The sequence below is a fragment of the Mya arenaria genome, chromosome 9, assembly GCF_026914265.1.
Source record: "Mya arenaria isolate MELC-2E11 chromosome 9, ASM2691426v1".
Lineage (NCBI taxonomy): Eukaryota > Metazoa > Mollusca > Bivalvia > Myida > Myidae > Mya > Mya arenaria.
Genome location: NC_069130.1, coordinates 67,371,439 through 67,393,662, shown reverse-complemented (window position 1 = coordinate 67,393,662; position 22,224 = coordinate 67,371,439). Strand labels below are relative to the sequence as shown.

At 32.5% G+C, this 22,224-nt stretch overlaps 1 protein-coding gene across 3 annotated transcripts; it reads right to left on the bottom strand.

Moving 5' to 3' along the window:
• Positions 1–70: 70 nt before the first annotated feature.
• On the bottom strand, positions 71–14,319 carry LOC128203256 (carbohydrate sulfotransferase 3-like). Of its 3 annotated transcripts, XM_052904583.1 has the most exons (7): positions 14,066–14,319; positions 13,525–13,640; positions 11,344–11,424; positions 8,259–8,451; positions 7,732–7,838; positions 6,589–6,733; positions 71–237 (listed from the first exon to the last, which is right to left on the bottom strand). In XM_052904583.1, the coding sequence occupies exons 2-7, from the start codon at positions 13,589–13,591 to the stop codon at positions 222–224; spliced, it is 609 nt and encodes a 202-aa protein (XP_052760543.1). In that variant the 5' UTR covers positions 13,592–13,640; positions 14,066–14,319; the 3' UTR covers positions 71–221. The 3 variants fall into 3 exon arrangements, with proteins under 3 accessions (XP_052760543.1, XP_052760541.1, XP_052760542.1); XM_052904581.1 differs by lacking the exon at positions 71–237 and having other exon boundaries at positions 4,956–6,733; XM_052904582.1 differs by lacking the exons at positions 71–237; positions 11,344–11,424 and having other exon boundaries at positions 4,956–6,733.
• Between the last annotated feature and the right edge of the window lie 7,905 nt (positions 14,320–22,224).

The following is a 22,224-nucleotide window of genomic DNA, read 5'->3' as shown; positions in this document are numbered from 1 at the left end:
GTATGCCTTTGTTTTAAATAACACCACACTTTTTGCTAATAGAAAAACGCGTTGAAATCAGTTTGTGAAAAGTGCGAAAGTTAGCATTAATGAACATCCTCGGCTTTACGTTACGGTTTCCTAAAACAGTAATGATGACTGCTCACCGATCCGTAACGCCGCATACAAATCCCCTGCAAGGTTATTACACAATCACATCCACGTGTGAAATCAATTAGAGCTTATCGTCTTGAATACCTGAAAATATAAATTGATAGAAATGTGATTACTCTTCATACGCGTATCCGGTATGACAATGTGTTTACGTTGTTTCTGTACGCGTTAATTCGGAAATGAAATGGGGCTCTGGCCGTACAATAAGTAGCATTCGTATGAACAACAATGGAATGTCAACATAAACACGATACTTATTCAACCGTAAGGTGAACAGAATGGGTAAAAACAGTCAATATTCTCAACCATATATTAATATTAATGAGCCCATGTGACAAAACACAGTGCTTCGACACGAACAATCATACAAATAATTGTACATTTATGGATGATGTGTTTTTTCCAGTTCGATATTATTTTTTTAGTGCTGTGTTATCAGCTTAAGGGATATAACATATATCATATGTCCCAAGTTTAACCTATCATTCCCGTGTTCATTTGTGTTGCTCTTTGAGATTCTTATATATTTTAAAGATATATTTCCACATTTTTCGCGTTTAAATAAAGACTTAAGTTTTCGAATTGTAGTATTAACATACCACGTATGCCAAATATCTTATAAAAATACGTTTGGTTTTGACCAAAGTCCTGACAACAACACCGCATTTTGCATACATTTTGTAATTGTTTACATTTTGTTGGTACTGGTATAACGACCAATGTAATGCTATTGTTTTTACGCACTATTTGAGGCGAATCAACATACTGTACATGTGCTTAGTGTTCGTATTGATGTAGATACAATAAATATAAAGTGTAATTTCATAATTTGTCACTTTATGACTTTCAATTTATAAATTATCGACTTTATTGAACATAATGTTCGTGCTACAATACGGTTACGCCAACTAGGAACATCTAATTTGTCACTTTATGACTTTCAATTTCATTTTTACGCGATGTATCATGAACTTTGTTGTTTTAATCGAGTGTCTGGGTCAACCATTTAGTTATGCCCAACAACGTAATAGATACGTGTTAACGTTTGGTATTGACGAAAACTATCAAATGCAGTGGTATTGTTCGACTTAAAAAGCGTTTTTCGACTTTAAAATTGCTACAATGGAGACCTATTTATACCTATATTTTTTATCCGGGAAATTATTCCGATTGTTCTTATTCGGAATCAACTAGTAGTCCTCGTCCACGGTCAACTTGTAAACCGTTACCAAATATTCTTTCAAGCAATGGTGCCGCTAATGCCCAGAAATGGATTGGAAGAAACCAAGATTTTGTCAATATAAGTGGAATGTTACCGTTCCTGTTTGATTTAGTAAGCGCACTAAGTTTTCCCATTCTAAGATATGGAGCAGCATTCGCTAAAAATGTATGTTATCTTTATTAATAGAAGCCATGCCTTAATCAAAACGTTTACCATTCAGGTACATGCCAAGCCACTTATTGCGCCCTTAGCTAATCGAACCAATGTTTTTGGAGCAAACTTTGTTGCTATTGGAAGTAGTGTTTTTGCCTATAGACCTGCTAGAGATCCCCCCCCCCCCGAAAACCACCATTCTTTGATTGAGCGCTAATTTGTTTCTTTCATATTATGGAGTTCATCTCAGTTATATTTGATTTTGATTTGTTTATGTTATTTATGTGTGTGTACTAATGTAAGGGGAAAATTTCCGGTCAACTGTTAATGTTTTAATCTAAAGGTAATTGGACAATTTTGGTTATATGCTTTCGCTAAAAATTGTTTTGCTCATCCGTTAATTGCATTAAATATATATTGTAGGTCGTTGTATTAATATATATGTTTAAACTATGAACTAAGTTCGTTTCCAACTGTATCAATATTAACGTTCATATTCATATTACAAACACTTTGTTGTAATTTGCTTTCGGTACTCTATTTAGTCTGTATCGTAAAACAATTTGCTGTGTGTCTAGATGAATTGAAAATTTCTCATATTGCAGGTAAAAGTAAATAAAACCAAACAACCTCTGAGCATTTGTTATATTTAGTTCCTGTGTTTTTTTCATTATGCTTCTGGTTGAAATTAATTGCATCTTAAAATATTCTTGGCATATCACTTGAATACTCAACTTCAGGATATAAGACACAATTCTTAATCTCACAAGTCATGCTGACTGCAAGGAACAATTGGAATTAGCATGATTTACTTTACATGTATCAAGTGTGTAGGTTTCGTAATTGATTTGTACTTTTTTTAGTTCCTTGTAGATAAATAAAACATGTTTCGGGTATTTTGCACTTGCTGTAATGTTAAATGTTGATTCTATTTCTCTGCTGCTTTGTGATTCTTGCATCATTTCGCGTAGGCATGTCCACTGTCATGGTTTTGTGTAGTTGTCCCATAACATATGAAAGTCCGTTATCATTAAATAGCATTCTGGGAATCCAGAGTACCACCATAGTAACAACAAAACGACCATCATCGACATCTGTGGCCCTGTAAATACGTGTATCATCATCTGTAAGTTAGGGTAAACTTGAATTGGACTTGAATCATAGAAGTACTTTGGTTTTACCTATTAGTTTAATATTATATGTTTTATTGGTAAGTTTCCTCAAGCTAATGCATACATGATAAGATTTACGTTTTGCGTTTTATCTTTGGTTGATATGTTGGGATAAGAGTGAGGTTTGTGCACTTAAACAAGTTTAAAACCCCAGTAAATTTACATTTTACTGACCGTTCCAAGGCGGTACCTAACAATCCTTGATAAAAATACCTAGTTTTTTTATATATAGCATGTATGCACAGTGATATTGTGGAGTTTTGTGCTGTTCTTCCATTTTTCTTGTTTGTGATTTGATATGCTATGTCTTTGGCGTTTACCCAGTGCCATTTAACCGGGTTTATGTTTAAACGTCTTGCTACTGAGCTTGTTTCTGTAGCTTTTCGCATGTCCTTCAAAAAATGAAAAAATAGTGGTATAATCGGATTACCATTGTTGTTGTCCTCTTACGCGCTTTAAATCTTTTGTTGTGACCGTCATCACTGTCTGCCTAAATAAAATAATCACTCGCAGCAGTTGTGTTTACGTAGCTCTCAGACATTTCTATCAAGCTTTTTACATTCGTTGTTCTTAAGCATCCTTCATATAGAGTTTTTGTTTAACCTGTAAATTACTAATTAAAGATACTGCGTCAATTATCAATGGAATTTTATCGGCATCAACATCTGCTGAATTAAGTACTTTAAAGTTTACTTGAAATTAGCCATTATACCAAGCGAAATTTATGATTCTATCTTTCAAAGTAAAAGTATAACCACTCTTCGTTTATCTTGCTCCATTGATTGCTTGAGTAAGTGGGGGAAGTAGTTGATTTTGTATATGTTTATACCGAATGCAGTATTCAACACTTTGAATCATTATATGAATTATATATTTTTTATTTAAATAATTTATTTATTAGTTTACTTTACTTATTTTATTTCAACCTTCTTTGCCAGGAACCAAAAAGAAGTTGATTTATTCTTATACTCCTGTCTGTTATAGTAGGTTTGTGTTTCTTTTTTGCTAGATAATTCTTTCATTATTATATTTCCTGCCGCTGTTGCATTCCCTACTTGCGTTGCTATGTTGCTTTATGTGATCCCTCCACCACCTTACTCACAACATATCTTCCAATTTGTTACCCCTCCCATTTAGCCCCAGTCTCTCATGCTTGTTTCCCAGCTTTGCTGCAGCTGTTTTAAATCTATTTCATGTAACTTTTGATCCAGTATGCGCTAATACATTTAATATTCAAGAGCCGGTAAGCAAACTAGCGGGTAAACCAGTAAGTTTATCGTGATACTCATATGTTCCACTACGTTTATTATGCTTTCTTTTCATTATATATATATCTACATATATTACTTTTGTTTTAAGGCAAAACGTGTATCTACTTCCTTTAAATTAACTAATCAAACAAAGGGGTCCGTAATGTAAATTTTAATGAAATGAATGATTGTTTTGTTCACTTCACAAATTTTAATTACCTGGGATTATTTTTTTCAAAAGGGTAGCTTCATTTTAAATTCGCCGTGCTGAAATTATAATTCACGTCACCATAAACCCCGTCAACGATGGTATCACTGACTAAATCATAGTAAACGTACAACGTATGAATAAAGACTGATACTCTGTCTTGTTTATAAATTTGTCTTCAAAACCAATTGGTTCGTCCGTCATTTTTTGAAAATATTCTCTTTCGTTTAAAATTTCAGTGATTTATTTTTTAATTCTTTAAATAACTCCATTTCAGAAGCTTTGTTAGATTTTTCAGCATTTATGTGTGCTTTAACTTGCCCATCGATTTGTTTGTTTACACTCTCATGTGTTTTCTAAACAATCATATTGTTAGACTGCATATTTTTTTCAAGTTGTGTTAAAGTCGCAATCCTAACTAGTCACTCCTTAATATTTTAATCGTTTAATGATTTGCGAATTTCCCAAAACAAATAGCGTTTATTTACACAATCATATTGTTCCTCAGAATCGCGAAGATTTTCTATTTTATTATTATGCATGTCAATATCACTATGTAAAATATTAACCAGGTCTGTTGACTTGTGAAGGTAGTTAACTAAATGCTTCTTTGTAACATACATGTAGTCTGATATCACAATGTTGTGTCTAAACTATTTTGTGGAAGTGTCTGGTTGCTTAGTGATTCCCCAGAAATGCTATTTAATAACCCCATTATATTATATTGTTTTATGAAAGTTTCTTATAACTAATTTCCGTGGTTTGTCTAAATAAATAATATAAAAAGGTTCCTTAAATACAGATTATTAATCATTAAATCAAAAAGTACCTTAAATGCAGAATTGTAAAGAAGTTCATCAATACTTTGCTCAGAACATACGCTATTTGTCTCTCGGTGCGATCGGGATTCCAAAAATAGGTAATGCGAACAATTTAATCTTATAAGTTTTGTTGTTTTATAATATGATTGAGAAAGATAACAAACGCAATAGTTGTTTATACATACACTAAATAAAGTTATCAGTTTTGTCGTTTTGATTTTTCTTGCAAACGTAATCATCAGATATTACTACATTCTGCTGATCACAATTCATTTCTGCAACAACTATTTTATCGCTTGATGTGTAAAATTTGTATTCTAGCAATATTTGTTCTTTCTAGCAAACTTGTCCATTTTATTAATAAAGTGTTGAAGTTTTGACTGCTCCAAACTCATTGCATACAAGTAAATCTTATCATAATAAAGCAGTTAGTATATTAGTATTCCCGGCACCAATATTTCCTGATTTCAATAATCTAAAACAAGACTGTGGCATGTTGTCGTGAATTACCTTAAAGGAAACATATTCTTGATTATCATCATAATTCAGAATTTACATTATATCAATTTCTTTATTAAAAATCGGAATTAAAGAAATAATTATGCTCTTTTAATCGGAAAATATAAAGGCAGTCAAACCTGCTTTTAAGTGTGTCCCAAAATAAGCAAATGTAAAAAGGGTTAGCACCGTAAATAGGTGCAAGTCAGTAAATCAAACGTATTAGTATGTAAGGTGTTTATCGTTGGAGAATTTGACTTATTTGGGATTTATTTGTTTTGAGAGTTTGCGAAATAGTAGATGTATACCGCGTTACATGATTGAGTACTAAATTAATTGAACTAGTCAATGCATATTAGATTCATTTAAAATCTACCATCTCGCAACGCTGAATTCTAGTTAGGTCCAAATTGGTAAACTGTGGCTGGACGAACAGTTTTGATACTTAATTCAAACGGAGGGAATATTATACTCTATGTAGATTCTTCAATTAATGAAATATAAGATCTGTTCATCAAATGTCTTGAAATAATCAGATTATTGTGGGTTCAATATTTTGTAATGTACATACAACTTTTAAAAGTTTAAAACCATTCAACTATATATATAAACCTATCATTGCATGATATCATAACCGAATCTCTTTAATAGGTAGTTACATCTGTTTTGAATTATTTTAACGAAGGTTTTATTCATTGTCGTCTTCCAATTATCAATATGTTCTGTAGAATTTCCCCTTGTGGTGCAAATGATGCAGTCATCTTTGCGACCTGCTGACGTAATATTAAATATATAGTCCTCTATCTGCTTGGTAAATGATCCATCGCCAAATTTATAAAGTTCTTTAGATACCTGTATAGGGTTCTTGGCTAAATTTTCATATCTAAGAGTAAAAATTCTATTTCGGCTTGACTTCGAGATCGAATCAGCTCTAACAATATTGTCTTCAACCATTGCACAGAACCTTTCCGCACATTGCTGTTGTTCAAACCCTTTACACTCCCCTACAGCAGCTTGTGATTTGAGCGTTGCCCTCGGGTCACGAACAAGGTGTATGATTTTCAGATCCGGTATAAGCACGGACAGGTTTCTCGCCTGTTCCATATCAAACCTAATAGTCTTCAGCACACGTAGAGGTGAGGCTTGACATGCGTTTTGAAGGTTCAGTATGCAAGCTCTAGTTCCTTCCGTCTTGTTGTGGGTTTTTTTTGAAGCCTCCACACAAGGTTGTAGTTTCTGTGTTAACATACCTCTACCTAAAAATTTGATAGAATATACATAACAATTAAGGGCTTTCCACAGTGCAAACATCGATGGGGAAGGTAAACAATTGAAGCGTTTCAAAAAACGCTTTTTTCATGTTTTCTTTAGTTTTGAGTTACACATTTTATATGCAAATACGTCCTTTGTGACATGTTTTGGTGTGCTAAGGAGACCAAATTTTACGAAAGAAATTTTTCATGTTTTGGACCAAAAAGTATTTGCATCTTTTCGGAAATGTATGTAATATAACACAATCTATCTAATTAACAATGTATTTAGAGTTCTTGATGTTATATAGTTTCCAATGAGAAAGATATTGAACAAAATAATGAAAATATGTTCGATTTAATATATCTCCTGGTTACGAAAATGCAAATGATTTTTTTATATAATAGCTGCAATCACCACAAAGCATGAAGACATTGTTGATTGGGTAGTTCTGACTATTTCGACACAAGCACATTTTGTATAAAGACATTTCCGTAAAATTGCATTGTTTTAGAAATCTTCTTTCGTTAAATGTGCTCAACTCTTTATTACAGCTACACATGTCGCAACGAATATATGTATTATGCTTGGTAAGTATAGAACCTCAAAACTAAATGAATTTTTTTTTAAAACATTTTATGTTTGGGTCCTTCAAACGAACGACTTTTGCAGTGTGGTAGGCCCTTAATTTATACTGGACTCGTATAGTGTGTTTATCTATTTTATGAGGGAAAAACAACGCTGTGCATATGAAGCAGATTGTATAAATCATATTTTCACTTCGAAGCAAATTTGCTCTATTGTTAAAACATCTTAGTAGTTCTGATTTTTGTCTTGGTTAATTTGCATTGGCGTGCATGTTTCAGTAATAAGTTTATAATAAATACTGATCTCAAATAAATTACTATATTGAATTAGCATTTATTTACCCCTGTTTAAGGTCAGCATAACGCATAGTTTGCATTAATACATTGAATTCTACAGGGACAATTTCACTACTTACCTAGGAAACCGCTTTGCAGGACCCTGTCTGGAACGTTCTTGAGATCACAAATCAGCCGATATAGCACGTCCACTCGCTCACTGTGAACAGTTTTAGGTGTAACGAGTCTAAAATAAAACAAACAAAATAATCACTATCTGCAATACAAGGTTAACTCTCTGTATACTATAACTCACTAAATTTGTATACGCCATAATTCCTACAGCTTCTTATGCAAAATGGCAAACAGTACGGAGATCGTTACACACGAGCCTGTGACACCTAAGTTTGAGATGGACTAAATGTTTCACAAACAAATTTAATGGTTTCGAATACAACTTCATTTATATGATATCTCAGTATCGACACCAGTCCTGGGGTCGGTTTCAATAAAGATTCTAGGCGTCAACTAAAATTATCTTTGATTTATATTTTACAGACTTATATTTGGCCAAGGTACGATTAAGACCATTTAATAAAACGGGCTCCTAACTTTTTCCCAGAGAGTAGACTCAAGCGTATTTTTCAGCTTTATATCATTTACGTACTTGGTAGGAGCATCGGGGTATGTCCAGTTCTCTGTTCTGTCTTCCCACCTGATGCTATGGATGGGTTCGTACACATAGAAGGCTCCGCGGCTTTGCTGTAGTATGTCACCTGTGAGACTTGAGCCCGACCGCATGTATGTCAGGATTAGTACCTTGGATGCTTCGCGCTGTCTGGACGCGGTCTGTGGTTCCACTGGTATGGTGGTGTGTACATAAATATGCATGATATATTAAAGCTGGGTGAGTTTCTTAAAACATTGAAACAGTGGGAACATAGACAATTAAATTTAATGGGTAAAGTAACTGTTGTGAAAATGTATGCTCTACCAAAATTAATATACCCATTTACAGTTTTATCGATTCCAACCAAACAAATTGTTGAAAAAATTATAAGAGCCATTTTCAAATCTAGTGTGATGGTAAGCCAGAAAAATATAAATAAATAGTTTGTATCAATACTATAAAAAGGGGACTTAAGTTTACAAATAGTGCAGCTTTCCTTGACTCTTAAAAAGCTGTTTGGGTTAAATGATATCTGGATGACACTAATAAAGTCAATGGAAATTATTTCTTCACAATAAAGACTTTAAATGTAAAGAAATATTCTTATATTTGAAAGTGATATGGATAAGTATTTCATTAATAAAGTGTCAAAACGGCTCATATTTGAATGATTCTCACCAATCATGAAACAATATAAAACAAATTTAGGACTCTTATAAAATATAAATAACCAAAACAGTTATATGGAATAACACAAATGATCGTAATATAGTAAACACTATATTCTATTAAAAATGGTATGAAAAGGCATTAAGCACTTTGAGAACATTTTTTATTATAGAACTAATACATTTTACAGTTTTAATCAAATTGAATTTTACAAAGCTCCGATTTCATAAGATACCAAACCCTCATAAGATCAATGCCGATGGAAACGAGAATACAGCTCACAAAAGATGGAATAAGCAACACTTACAACACATCATTCAAAGAGAAAGTTGTACATTCAAAACAATTAAACAATATTACCTCAAACAACATTAACACCAACTTCAGAATTAAAATGAACAGAAACCTTAGCCAACGAAAATGAACATATAAAAATGGAAACAGATCTATAGTAATATATACAAATCAACAATAGACACCACCTTTCGTAAAGTTTATTACAAGTTCCTTTGAGAATAATACCAACAAATACATTACTTTATAAGTTCAAACTTGTCGATTGTAGATTATGCTCAATGCCATTCAGGTGTTGAATCGATGGAACATCTATATTGGGAGTGCTATGAAACACAACAGTTGTGGAACAAATAAAATAATTGTATTGCCTCAAAAACAATTAATATCGTAATCAATAAACGTAAGGCTTTATTGGGAATAGTATGTAAAGAAATACATCAATATTTGCAACTTCCTTATTGTTTTAATGAAATTTTATATAAACTAAACCAAGTGTAATAATAGAGATATATCCTTTAATGCATATATGATGTATCTTAAATCAAGAATTAAGATAGAAGAGCAAATTGCTTTAAAGAAACGATAAGTACGAAACCCACAACAAAAAGTGGGAAATAACGAAACTAAAGACACAAATCGCCATAACGATTTTTTACGTATTGTTTTTTAATTCTAGAACAAATATTAAATCTCTACTGTAGCTTTTCTTGTACGAATATCTAACTGTAGAGGACATCATTGTCGTGTGTGTGTGTGTGTGTGTGTGTGTGTGTGTGTGTGTGTGTGTGCGCGCGCGCGCGCACGCGCGCGCGTGTGTGTGTGTGTGTGTGTGTGTGCTTAACCATACTTACAGAAAATGCATAGAAGGTTATACAATTAAAAGATGACCATGAATGTGTTATTGGGACTTTATGTGAAAATAAATGAGATATAAAATTATATATATATATATATAGATATATATATATATATTTATATATGGTATGATATAAATTTTATGTTTTTATTAAAAACTGCGGAGTGAAAATATAAACTTAAAGAACACTTTTAAATCGATGGTAGTAAATTTCCCGTGATAAAAAATACACTTATCATTTTGAAGCTATTAAATGGTAATAAATATAATTATATATTAAAAACATTTAATAATATTAAGTTTATATAAAGATCTTTTTTTGGAAATGGGTATCCTCTTTTTCAAACAGTTCCTTTATCTATTAAATATCTTTTTCAACTGTATAACTTTGAAGTACGAACTAAGCGGAAAATTCACACAACAATGTTTTTAACAATTAATAATTAGCCTGGTCTTCACTGGCGAATCAGGCTTATCTCTGGCAGTGAGTGGTAATTGAATATCCATGTTTCATTAAACAAACTCACAAACTTGGAAAACCGATTAAAATCCAATGATCATTCACCTTTGTTTTATTAACACGTTCGACCTTTCGGAATTTTCATTCAGTAAATGGCGATGAGTGTCATTTTGATCATGTATTCATGCCCTGTTTAACTTAAAATTACTTTCCTGTATTATGTGCTATTTGTATGGAAGACAGAAGCATTTTAAAAATCAATAAAGAATGTTCTCAAAATGTTTGCACTAAACACGAGGCACGTTATACAATTAACAGCTACGTACTTAGCTGTCAAAACTTTGCGTGAGTGTAGTCCAACAAATAGCGGCGTTGAATCACTCATTTCAAGAAGGGATATTTTGAAAAATTACTTACAATACCATTATTACTCTGATAATAAGCATAAAATAAACAGAACATTTACTAATTAAGGTGTAATATCGAATGTAATTTCATATGTAATCACAGAAAATCTATATATTCACACGTGGCTTCGCCAAACGTGAACTATCATTTTTACTTTGACACTCGTGAAATTAAATACGAACTTAAAATCAAGAAATAGCCTATATATATATATTATACATTTTATTTATATAGTTTAAAAAGAAAATAGAAATGAGTTTTATCTGGGTGCAATCTTCTCTGTGTCATCGTTTGAGGTTATAGTTGATTACTTAACATGTATATATGATAGATCTGACGTATAAGAACATACACATTTTGTTGCTATATACATATTACTTGTTCAACCTTACCATTCACTTGTGCTTTGTACTCCGGCAGTGACAAATTAAAATTATTCTTTGATGTCATTCTGGACTCTCCAATCAGATGACCTGCAAAAAAGCAGTGTCAGTAAAGCGTTTACCATTTACGAGATCATTGTTTTTATTTATTCATTTATTTGATGTATCCACATTATTTAATTATTATTCTTATGGTTTTCTCATTTGCATAAAACTATTCATCACTTAAACAAAATAAAACTGAATATATGATATAATTACGGTGTATTGCTTTTTCAAGGTAGAATCGGAACTCGCCATAGAGATGATAGCCACTTTATTGTGCGAAACGTTTTGTGTTTTATATATTTCGACGTTGAATAATATTAATTTTATAGGCTTTATTTATTTTTATTTTAAATCTTAACCTTACCTTTGATATAATAAGGAGTCTCTGAACAAATGATGTCAAACATAGCGAAATCGAAAATAATTTGCCTTTTAAACACCACTCTGTCTTACACAACTGAATATTTTAATAATAAACTATGAACCGCCGCAATTGACTTATGTTGTGATATCTTATTTCTGAACGAAATGTTATTATGTTTAACATATATGTGATTATGTCTAACTGACATGTTATTATGCATACCTGACATGCTTTTAAGTCAGACCGACATGTTATTATGTCTATGTGATTATGTCTAACTGACATGTTATTATGCATACCTGACATGCTTTTATGTCAAACCTAAATTTTATTATTTCTGAACGAAATGTTATAATGTTTAACACATATGTGATTATGTCTAACTGACATGTTATTATGCATACCTGACATGCTTTTAAGTCAGACCGACATGTTATTATGTCTAAGTCACATATTAGTATGTCTAAGTGACATGTTATTATTTCAAAGTTTGTCCAACCGACATATTGTCAGTTTTCATCTTATCATGTTCAATAACGTTTTGTTATGTCTAATCGATATTCTGTCATGTCGGATTACCATGATGACTTGTCTGATTGATACGTGAACTTGAATTGACATGTTATTATGTCCAATGGACTTAGTATTGAGTCCAATCAACATGGTTATATATCTTTAGTCGATTGGACATAATACTATGCATTTTGGTCATAATACTTTTGTAATAGTAAGTGTTCGAATTTGATCTTTTAAGACCTTAGGCCGGTAGGCCAGGTGCAGCCATGTGCCGACTTTATTTTTTGAAGATCCAAATAAGATGCTAATTATCCTAGAGTTGAGCGCGAAATGCATCTATACTAGACAGCGCAAAGGCACTAGCCTCTTATAAATCCACTAGATAAAACCAGTTAATTACTAAATGGAGGTGGGCATGTGTAATCTGCTGAATGGATTTTGGTTGTCAGGGCTCTACTGTATGCTTTCATGTGCATATGTCTGGCGATCCCATTGGTGGAGGCATGAACCTGAACACCAATCGCAAAGGCACTAGCCTCTTATAAATCCACTAGATAAAACCAGTTAATAACTAAATGGAGGTGGGCATGTGTAATCTGCTGAATGGATTTTGGTTGTCAGGGCTCTACTGTATGCTTTCATGTGCATATGTCTGGCGATCCCATTGGTGGAGGCATGAACCTGAACACCAATCGAATATTAAGAAGGTTTTATTTATGTGATCTAAATTTAATTTTTTTTGTATTGGAGTTTTATTTTATTTTATGTTAAAAAAATCCATAAAAAACCTTTGAAATGCAAAATGGTTCGTTTCATAAATAAACTGTCCCGAACATTTCATTATTGCAGTAAATGGTTAATGTGCATAGACAATTCTTTTGAGTGGCCATTTGTGTATATATTATAATGTTACACAAATGGCCACTCAAAAGAATTGTCTATGCACATTAACAATCAACACGTTCATTTGCAGCCAATTGAATCTTAACACACACTCTTCAATTATAATGTTATCTTTGAAATTATGATACCAAACTAAGATGCCGATCTAAGAAGATGACTTTCGCCACATACTGGACGTACATGTATACATATTTCAAAATATACAGAAAAAGTCCACTTACCAGCCGAAGGTTTACCAGATTTTATACTATTATTTTATAAATCCGCCTGTTTGCAACCGAACATTTTTCTCATTCAATGCTGGTATCTAACCAAATAACGTCCTTCTCCCTGAATGCATTATTCACAACGGTACTTACCAAAGATAACCAAAGCTCCTGTTACCATAATACTTGTAAAACACAGCCGAATTCCCTTTCTTCCCATAACTATTCTGGAAGTGTCATCCGCCGAATGTACTGGGGAGTTTGTCGACCTAGGCATGATAAAATGTCGGTTTAAAAGCTCTGTTGAATTCAAATTGTCAGTTGCTAAGAATATAGTTTATCTTAATTTACCTTAACTCGAATAACCCTGATCAATGTTTACCAATACATTTATTTCATCAAATCAGTTGTCAGCCGTTATTGATAAGGCTGGTCCATATGGTGGGAAGTTTACACAATACAATGTAGAACACTAAAACCTAAACGAGTGTTAGTATGTACTTTCAGAAAATAAATCGTTATGCGACTGCGCCACATTAAACGATCTTTAGCCATAAAATACTAAATCATGATATATGTCTGAAATTTCTTACATTTTCCGTGTTAACTTTCTAAAACGTCTGCTCTTGTGTTAACCTCTTCGATAAAAAGTAAAATTAAAACTTTTTTTACACGCGAAAGCAAAATTACTTACGTGTATATAGGCTGGAACCGAAAAGTTTTAAACAGTCAACATCCGTACACCGAAGACTCAAATGACAGAGTGTCCTGGTAAAAATAGGCTGGTAACTTTAAGGAATCGAATTACATAAAACAATTGATTTGCTCTCTCCAACTCTTTCATCGAAGTCACGAATATTGGATTGAATAGGGTTGATGTAACACTGTGAGGGAGCAAGAATTGTGACGTCACCACAAATGTGTACGACCACGGCGATCTTGACACAACAAAAGGTATGTATGTGTATATTTTCTTTACTAAATTGAATCATTAAAACAATACCTAGTCCATGGTACGCCACATGATTTCCGCTTTCATGTGGTAAACTGTCTGTTCTTCTTGATGTTGTAGTTTTTAAGAATTTAAAAACAAATTTGGAATTGGCGGTGCAGACGACCACACATTTTGTTTATCTTGCAAAAAAACCAATGATAAATCGGCTAGTTTCAACTGGTTCTTTACAAAAAGATATATAAACAGTAAATATATACCATTTACAATACATTTTCAAGGCGAAATGATGTTTTTGAAAGAAATCGTACAATATTAAATTATGCGAACGACCACACTCGAGAATTTTAGGCGAACGACCACACGTTTTAATCTAATTTTGATAAGAGGGCGAATAAAGCTTCAAATACTTTTTTTTTCTTTTTGGAATCACTAAGAGGTGATCCTTTTATTCATAAAAAACATATACAAATCATAAACACGACAAATATTGAACAAGAAAATCATGATGTTCAACTATTTCATCCTAAAACATTGCATTTTTACTAAACTAATATTACTTGTGTTTTTTAAACAGAATATTCTTAATTGCTTTTAAATTTCATAATGATTCCATTGAGAAAAGGACAATGAACTCCTTTATTCTTATATAATGTTTGAATAATCAAAAGGTCGGCATTTAATAATGCTCATAAGTTAACAAATTTCTGCCTTCTTTCAGATAAAAAGTACGATTTGTAATTACAGTTACCTATTTGAGATAGAATAGTATTGATAATATTATATGCTTTGTATTCAATTTTATATCCAATTATAAGTATTTCGAGGCTTTTTATCTGTTTATGTATATTACAATGTTTAAAGGTGTCATTTATCTACGACCAAAAATGAGAAAGATACGCGCAATTAATAAGAAAGTGGTCATAGTCTTCGACTTGGTTGCAGTGATTACAAAGAGGACTTGCTGAGATATTCCAGCGGACTAGGTTTAGATTTGTAGCCATAAAGTTATGTAGTAGTTTGAACTTTATTTTCTGGAATTATTCAATGTAAAATAAAATACCATGATCGCCAGTTGATTGGTTTGTTGAAAGTTTCTTGCCATTATCTATGTGTGAAGGGTTTTTCAAATACAGCGTTACAAAAAATATGATAAATATCTTTATTGGTGAGATTGTCTAACTGCTTTGGACCGTATTTGAGATTTAAACACGTTTTAACCTGCGTGTTTACTGATTGAGTCGATTTAATTACAATTTTCCAGTCATATGGGATAGCTTTTATTATTGTGTTTACCTCTGAAATCTAGTTACATTTTCACTTTTAAGGTTTGCAATTCTTCTCACGTTTATCTCACCAGATAATGAAATTATATCGTTTAGAAACATAAATCAAGAGTCAATCCAGTGTTTGAATAGTAGAAATTTATTATTGAATTTAATATATTTATTTCCCCATAAAACTTGACTTCGAATTGAATAAAAGTCATTCTTAATATTGTTTGACCTTGAAATTGATTTAAATTCTAACCGCGTGTTGATCAAGTCTCGGTAGAAAACAGACAGTTTTAAGTTTTGTCCAGATAGGGATTTAAGTGAGTCTAAATTCATATTGAAGACAAGATAATTTGGTCTGAATTTATCAAGAAAATATGATGCGATTATTTTCCACTTTGCATTTGATTTTGATTTTAAGAAATTTATCCATTTAAGTTTCATACTTTTAGAATAGTATTTAAAGTCAGGAACTTCCAGACCACCTTCGAGTTTATTTCCTATTAAGGTTGTACGCTTAATTTTATCTCTTTTGTCATTCCAAATGAAATTAAATATTAAAGAGTTAACCGTTTTAATTACATGATTGGGAGTTAAAAAAATTTGCGCTAGATATGTAAGTTTGGGCAGCATCAATGATTTTGTAACAGTTATTTTGCCAAAAAAGGTTAAGTTTCGTTTCTCCCAATTGCTTATTAGCTTTTGACTTTGTTCATTTTTTTGCGCCTAGTTTCAATTAATGCATTCAGTTTTGTTGTTGCCAAAATTAATACCTAAGGATTTTTATATATGTTGACGTGAAATTGATATTGTACATTTTACCATGCCATTGTATTTTGTGTTTTAAGTATGTTGAGCTTCAGCCCGGAAAAATTGCCGAATGTATGAATAATCTCCAGGGCTACTGGGATTTCAGTTTCATTTTTAAAAAATAGGGTTGTGTCGTCTGCGAGTTGTGTGATTTTTAAATGGGTGTTTTTTACATTCACACCTTTAATCGCTTCACATGTTCTTATTTTAAGTGCAAGGACTTCTACAATTGTTATAAATAAAAAAGCGGACAGGGGACATCCTTGACGAACTCCTCGAATTATGCTAAAACTATCAGATATCCAACCATTATTAGAAATTCTAGAGGAAATATTTGCGTAAAGTGTTTTTACCCATTGCAAAAAAGAATTTTTGAAACCAAACTTAACAAGAATGTCGAACATAAATGGCCAATCAATGGTATCAAACGCCTTTTTAAAATCTAAAAACAAAATGGCTCCTTGCATTTGATATAAATCAGCGAAATCGATGATATCTTCTATTTGTCTTATATTAAAGTTAATGTTTCTACCTTTAATGTACCCTTGTTGGTCATTATTGATTAGTGTCGGTAAAACAGATTGTAAACGTTTTGCAAGTATTTTCGCGGCTATTTTATAGTCTAGATTAAGTAAGGAGATTGGTCTACAATTTTCTAGATTATCGGGATCTCCCTTTTTAAATAGTAAAGAAAAACACCTTGTTTTTGAGTATAAGAAAGTCCACCTTTCTCATATCCTTCATTTAGAGAATCAATTACAATATTGCCAATTAAATACCAAAATCGTTTATAGAACTCAGCTGTTAGACCATCTAACCCGGGACTTTTATTTAGTTGCATTTCTAGAAGTGCGTTTTTGCCTTCATCATATGTAAACAGACCTTCACAGGTATTTGCCATTTTATCATCTATTGTATTTTCTAAATCAATGTTGTTAACATAATTTAAATAGTTCGTGTTAATCTCTAAGTGTGACGTTTAAAGATCTTTAAAGAATGCCTTTTCTGCTTTTAGAATTTCTTGTTTATCGGTAACTCTTGTATTACCGACTTTCAGCGAATTTATAACTTTTCTAGTTTGCCTCGACTTTTCTAATCCTAGGAAATATTTGGTATTTTTTCACCTTGTTCAATGAAATCGACCTTGGAGCGAATTTGTGCTCCAATGGTTTTAATTTGATATCATTTATCTTTTTTTTTTACATGTTTTGAATAGGTATCAATAGACTTTCGTCTTGATTTTCATCAAAGATTTTTGAAGATGTTTAAGTGTTTTTTTCTAGTTGATACAACCGATTATTTCGTTCTCTCCCTATTTTTCTTGAAAAATCTATAGTAGTATTTTTTTTATTTCAATCTTATATAGTTCCCATTTTGTTTGACTTGTTATATTTGATTGAGTGATTTTTCTTAAAACATTTTCAATATGTGTTATATATTTTTAAATAAGTCATTTCTTGAAATTAATGTCTTTAAATTTTTAACCGGACATTGTTCGCGTTCGTAATTGTTTGAGCTTGATCTTCTATCATTTTTGTTAAGAGTATCGTTATGGTCACCACCAATTAATTTTATGCCTTGGCCTCTTTCGGATATTATATTTAGGATACGATTATAAAATGCGTTACGTATTGTTTTATCGTTAGGAGCATATATATTAAGTAAAGTATATATATTTTTATTTATTTCAATGTTTAGGAGAATATATCGCCCATCCCCATCAGAAAAATTATCAATACTACTATGTGTAAGTTTCTTATTGACAAGAATTGAACAACCTCTGCTTAAATTATTTCCAAAGCTATGCCACGTATTCCAACTACTTAACTCATTGTTAATGGAATTAAATATATTCTTAATAAAATGAGTCTCTTGGATAAATGCTACGTGGGCTCGTTGATTATTGAGCCATTGCATAAATCTAAGACGTTTATTTCTATCTCTTAGACCTTGGACATTTAAAGATACAATATGTAAAATACTTAATTTGCTTTGCTTCATTGTATTGTTGTAGTTCTTATTTGAGATAGCGTTTCACACCTATCAGATGGGAAAATGTATATATACAATGCAAGCTCGTAATATATAAATCTGCTTACTCGAAATCGAAAAGCGTTGCATATAGAACATTTCTAGTACAATTACGGTTAGACTTTTAGTAAAAAAGTACATGTTCTTATGTATAGAAAATGTAACAATACCAAAACATATTTATATAAACATTGAAGCCAGACTTCACAATGTACTAAACAAAATATGTTACGCATGATAACCTTTCCGGTACTAATAAAGGACAAAATATTTTGAAACAGACTATAGCCGTCCCCGCGGCGAATCATGACCGTAATGTTCACGGATAATAACAGTGTGATCATGTTTATTGATAATTCAAAAAAAAAACATACGATATTTCCAAATACACATGGCAATGCAATATAGTTTAAACACTAACAGTGCAATATTTTCTCATTTGAAATTAACTATTTTATAATATCACATAAAAACGATGCAATATGTTTTAACACAGTGCAATATTTTCTATTTTTACCAACGTTTAAATTGTGCAATATACAACCATCATTTACGTCCGTGCAATATTTCTCACATGATAATGCAATATGTTTAGACACAGTGCAATCTTTTCTAAACAGTACTTATTCTTATATTATATGTATTTCTTTTGGATATTAATTAAATTATATGTTTTATGATTAGTATCAGCATCAACTATGGTTCTGATATAACCATCACTAATAAGAGTCAGGTTTAGCGTTTCTGTTTCGATTTTTTCTTCGCGGTTGATCGTTCATGCAAGACATCAACAGGTGTGGGAGGTGACCTGTCTTGTGACGTAGTCTTGTCTAATTTTGCTGGGGTCAAACGTTCTCCTGTTGAAAAAACCGCTCCATTGACGGTTGTCGGCTATCTACAACCGAGATCCTCGTGCAGTTATGCTTAGTAGTAGATACTAGTAGTCTGGCAGCCGGTGAACGTCCACGTGGTGTTTTACTTTCTACGCTTACAACTTTTGTCGGGCTAGTATGAGGTGTTTCGTCGTCACTTGAATCGCTCTCCGGCGCTTCCGTATCTGAGGCTGACTTTTCCTCGCTTGGACAATTCGATTGTTTATGGCCTGATGTATTGCAGTAATTGCACACCCAATCATTGGGACAATCTTTGAAACGATGTCTTGTTGTAGACATTTTGAGCACTTCTCATCCCGGGTGCCTGTCAACTTGTTTTGGCCGAAATGCAGGACACGGCCCTTAAATTGGCCAAAAGCTATTGTAGAGGGTAGAGGCTCATTGAGGGAAGAGGTTTTACAAATAAGAATTCTATCGCCTGTTTCACACTGCGTTAATTTGCCATTTATGCGTAGTTTTTCACGAAAAGCATGAATAATTTCAGCGTTCATGGATACAAGTTTCCTTGTAATATAACCGTCGTCAACTGACAGAGGGATATTTTTGACACGTACACGAGTAGTGTTCTCACCGTCAAGGCGGTTAGGATTCGTGTTCATGACTTGAATGTTTCTGCCCCTTAATGGAACCCCCTTGGCCATCAATGTCACTTTATCGTCCAAATTATCAAGATAGATTCTCAAAACCCCATTAACTCTCTGTAACCCAGTTATATGCGTCGGGTCCACTATTTTAGCAATAGCAGAATATAGTTCTACATGTTTTAGCCATTCATCGGAAGCTGGTTTACGTTGCCCAAAGAGATCCTTCTCCCTCATAAACACGAGAGGGACGCCATTTCGATTGTTATTGGCTATTTCTGTTTATATTTCTGACATTCTTACTTCTATAACAAGCTAATTGTCAATAGTTATGTACCTGGTCTAGTAAATCCGATTTTCCTATTCCTTTTACACACAATAAACTCACAAAAACGTTAGTTTATACTGATAATTTTCAATTATTTTGGACATCAAGAAGAACACTGTCTTGACAGGGCCGCTTACGTCTTATTTTATTTGTTAATGTGTATGGTATATCTTTTAGATGGAGAATCGACAACCTCAGGTCTGCAGATATTGTGGCAAAATCCTTTCGAACATTTCAACACTGCGGCAGCACGAAACAACACATTTATTATTAGAAAACTTATTGTATTTTCTAACAATATTTTGTTTTTGAAAAGTAATCGCCGTATGTACATAACCAGGAAGGCATATTCAGAACTGTTTTAGTAAATTCTTGCTTTTGTTTGAGGCGATGGGTTTTTAGCTCGACTATTCGAAGACTAACGAGAACTTTGGTTAAGGTTTTGCATGTAAGCACCTTTAAGTCATTATCTCAGCAAATACATGTATTGCATTGAAACTTCAGACAGGCGTTTCCAACTATCCAACAGACTTAAATAATCAAGTAAGATAGCTCCATTTTGCATAAAATGTAAATTATGGCCCTTTATTATTCGACTAAAAGATTCTGGTTAAGGTTTTGCATATGTACCAAAACTTTGCAATCTAAACTTAAAAGCGACGGAACAGTTAAGCGCGCTGTCTCTGTGACAGCTCTTATTATAAAAGATTATTGCACTGTGATTAATTTCATTTTTTGTGATTTTTTTTCAGAACTTTATTTGTAAATTCTTGTATTACTTTGAGTCGATATGTTAGCATAAAAGATTATTGTAGGTGATTCATTTCACTTTTTGTGATTTGCTCTGGGATTACAATTGTATGTTTAAGTTTTACATGGAAACAGCCTGATCAGTATTTCAGGCTATATCAATCTTATAAATGCGATTGTTTCACAAACAAATGCGGACATTTTTTATTCATATTGGTGTGATTTATACTCTGTGTTTACTGTGATCAGTTTATATTTTTAAAATAAAGACAATAAACGTTATCAAATATCAGTTTTATTTGATTAATCTTCACTATTATTGCCATATAATAACACTGATTATTGCCGTATAAGTGACGTGTCAATAAAGAATAAAGGCTCAACACAAATTTAATCAGAAACAACTTGTAATTGAGTTATGACTTCACATGTCATGCGCCGGCTATTAATGAACTACCCAGTAGCATTAGAAGTTCCATATCATCATATCGATAGTCAACATTGAATGTCTAGAAATCCCATTCAGGATGTAACTAACGTTTATCAATCATTTCTCCTCGCATTTTCCCTTCTGACACCCAATGCCCCTTTTTGTAATAAATTTCGATCCAAACATACTGTACCACTCTTCTTCCTTTTCGTCGAACGTATATCGAACATACGGTCCCTGAAATTGTGTGGATGAGATAAATTAAATGTATGTTTTCTACATCTTACAATACAAAAATTGGTGTTTTAACAAGTTTAACGATTGACATACTTAGAGAAACAGGTGCCATGCAATTTGGGTGGGTTTTAGCCCTATTAAATGTACGTTAGATCTTAGCATCCGAAAATTGACCTAGTACTTCTTTTCATTCTAGACACACATCCTAAAGTGACTTCCATCAGCATCTTACTTGACAATAATCTCCTTTACAATGGTCGAATGCCTCGAAACGCATGCCGCACAATCTCGGTCACATTCTGGTGTTGACATGTCGGATTTGTCGAGAAGATTATACACGTGTGTGCGTCCTGTATGGATACAAATGTCTTGCGAATAGAAAAAAAAAACATTGAGATCACGAAGGCTTTATTCGCACCCATTGAGTGTGGTCGTTCGCATAATTTGATATTTAAATATTGCCTTCAAAAACATCAATACCCATTACAAAGGTACTCTAAATGGTATATATTTGCTTTAATAAGTGTTTTCCGTAAAGAACCAGGTGAAACTAGCCGTTTTATCATT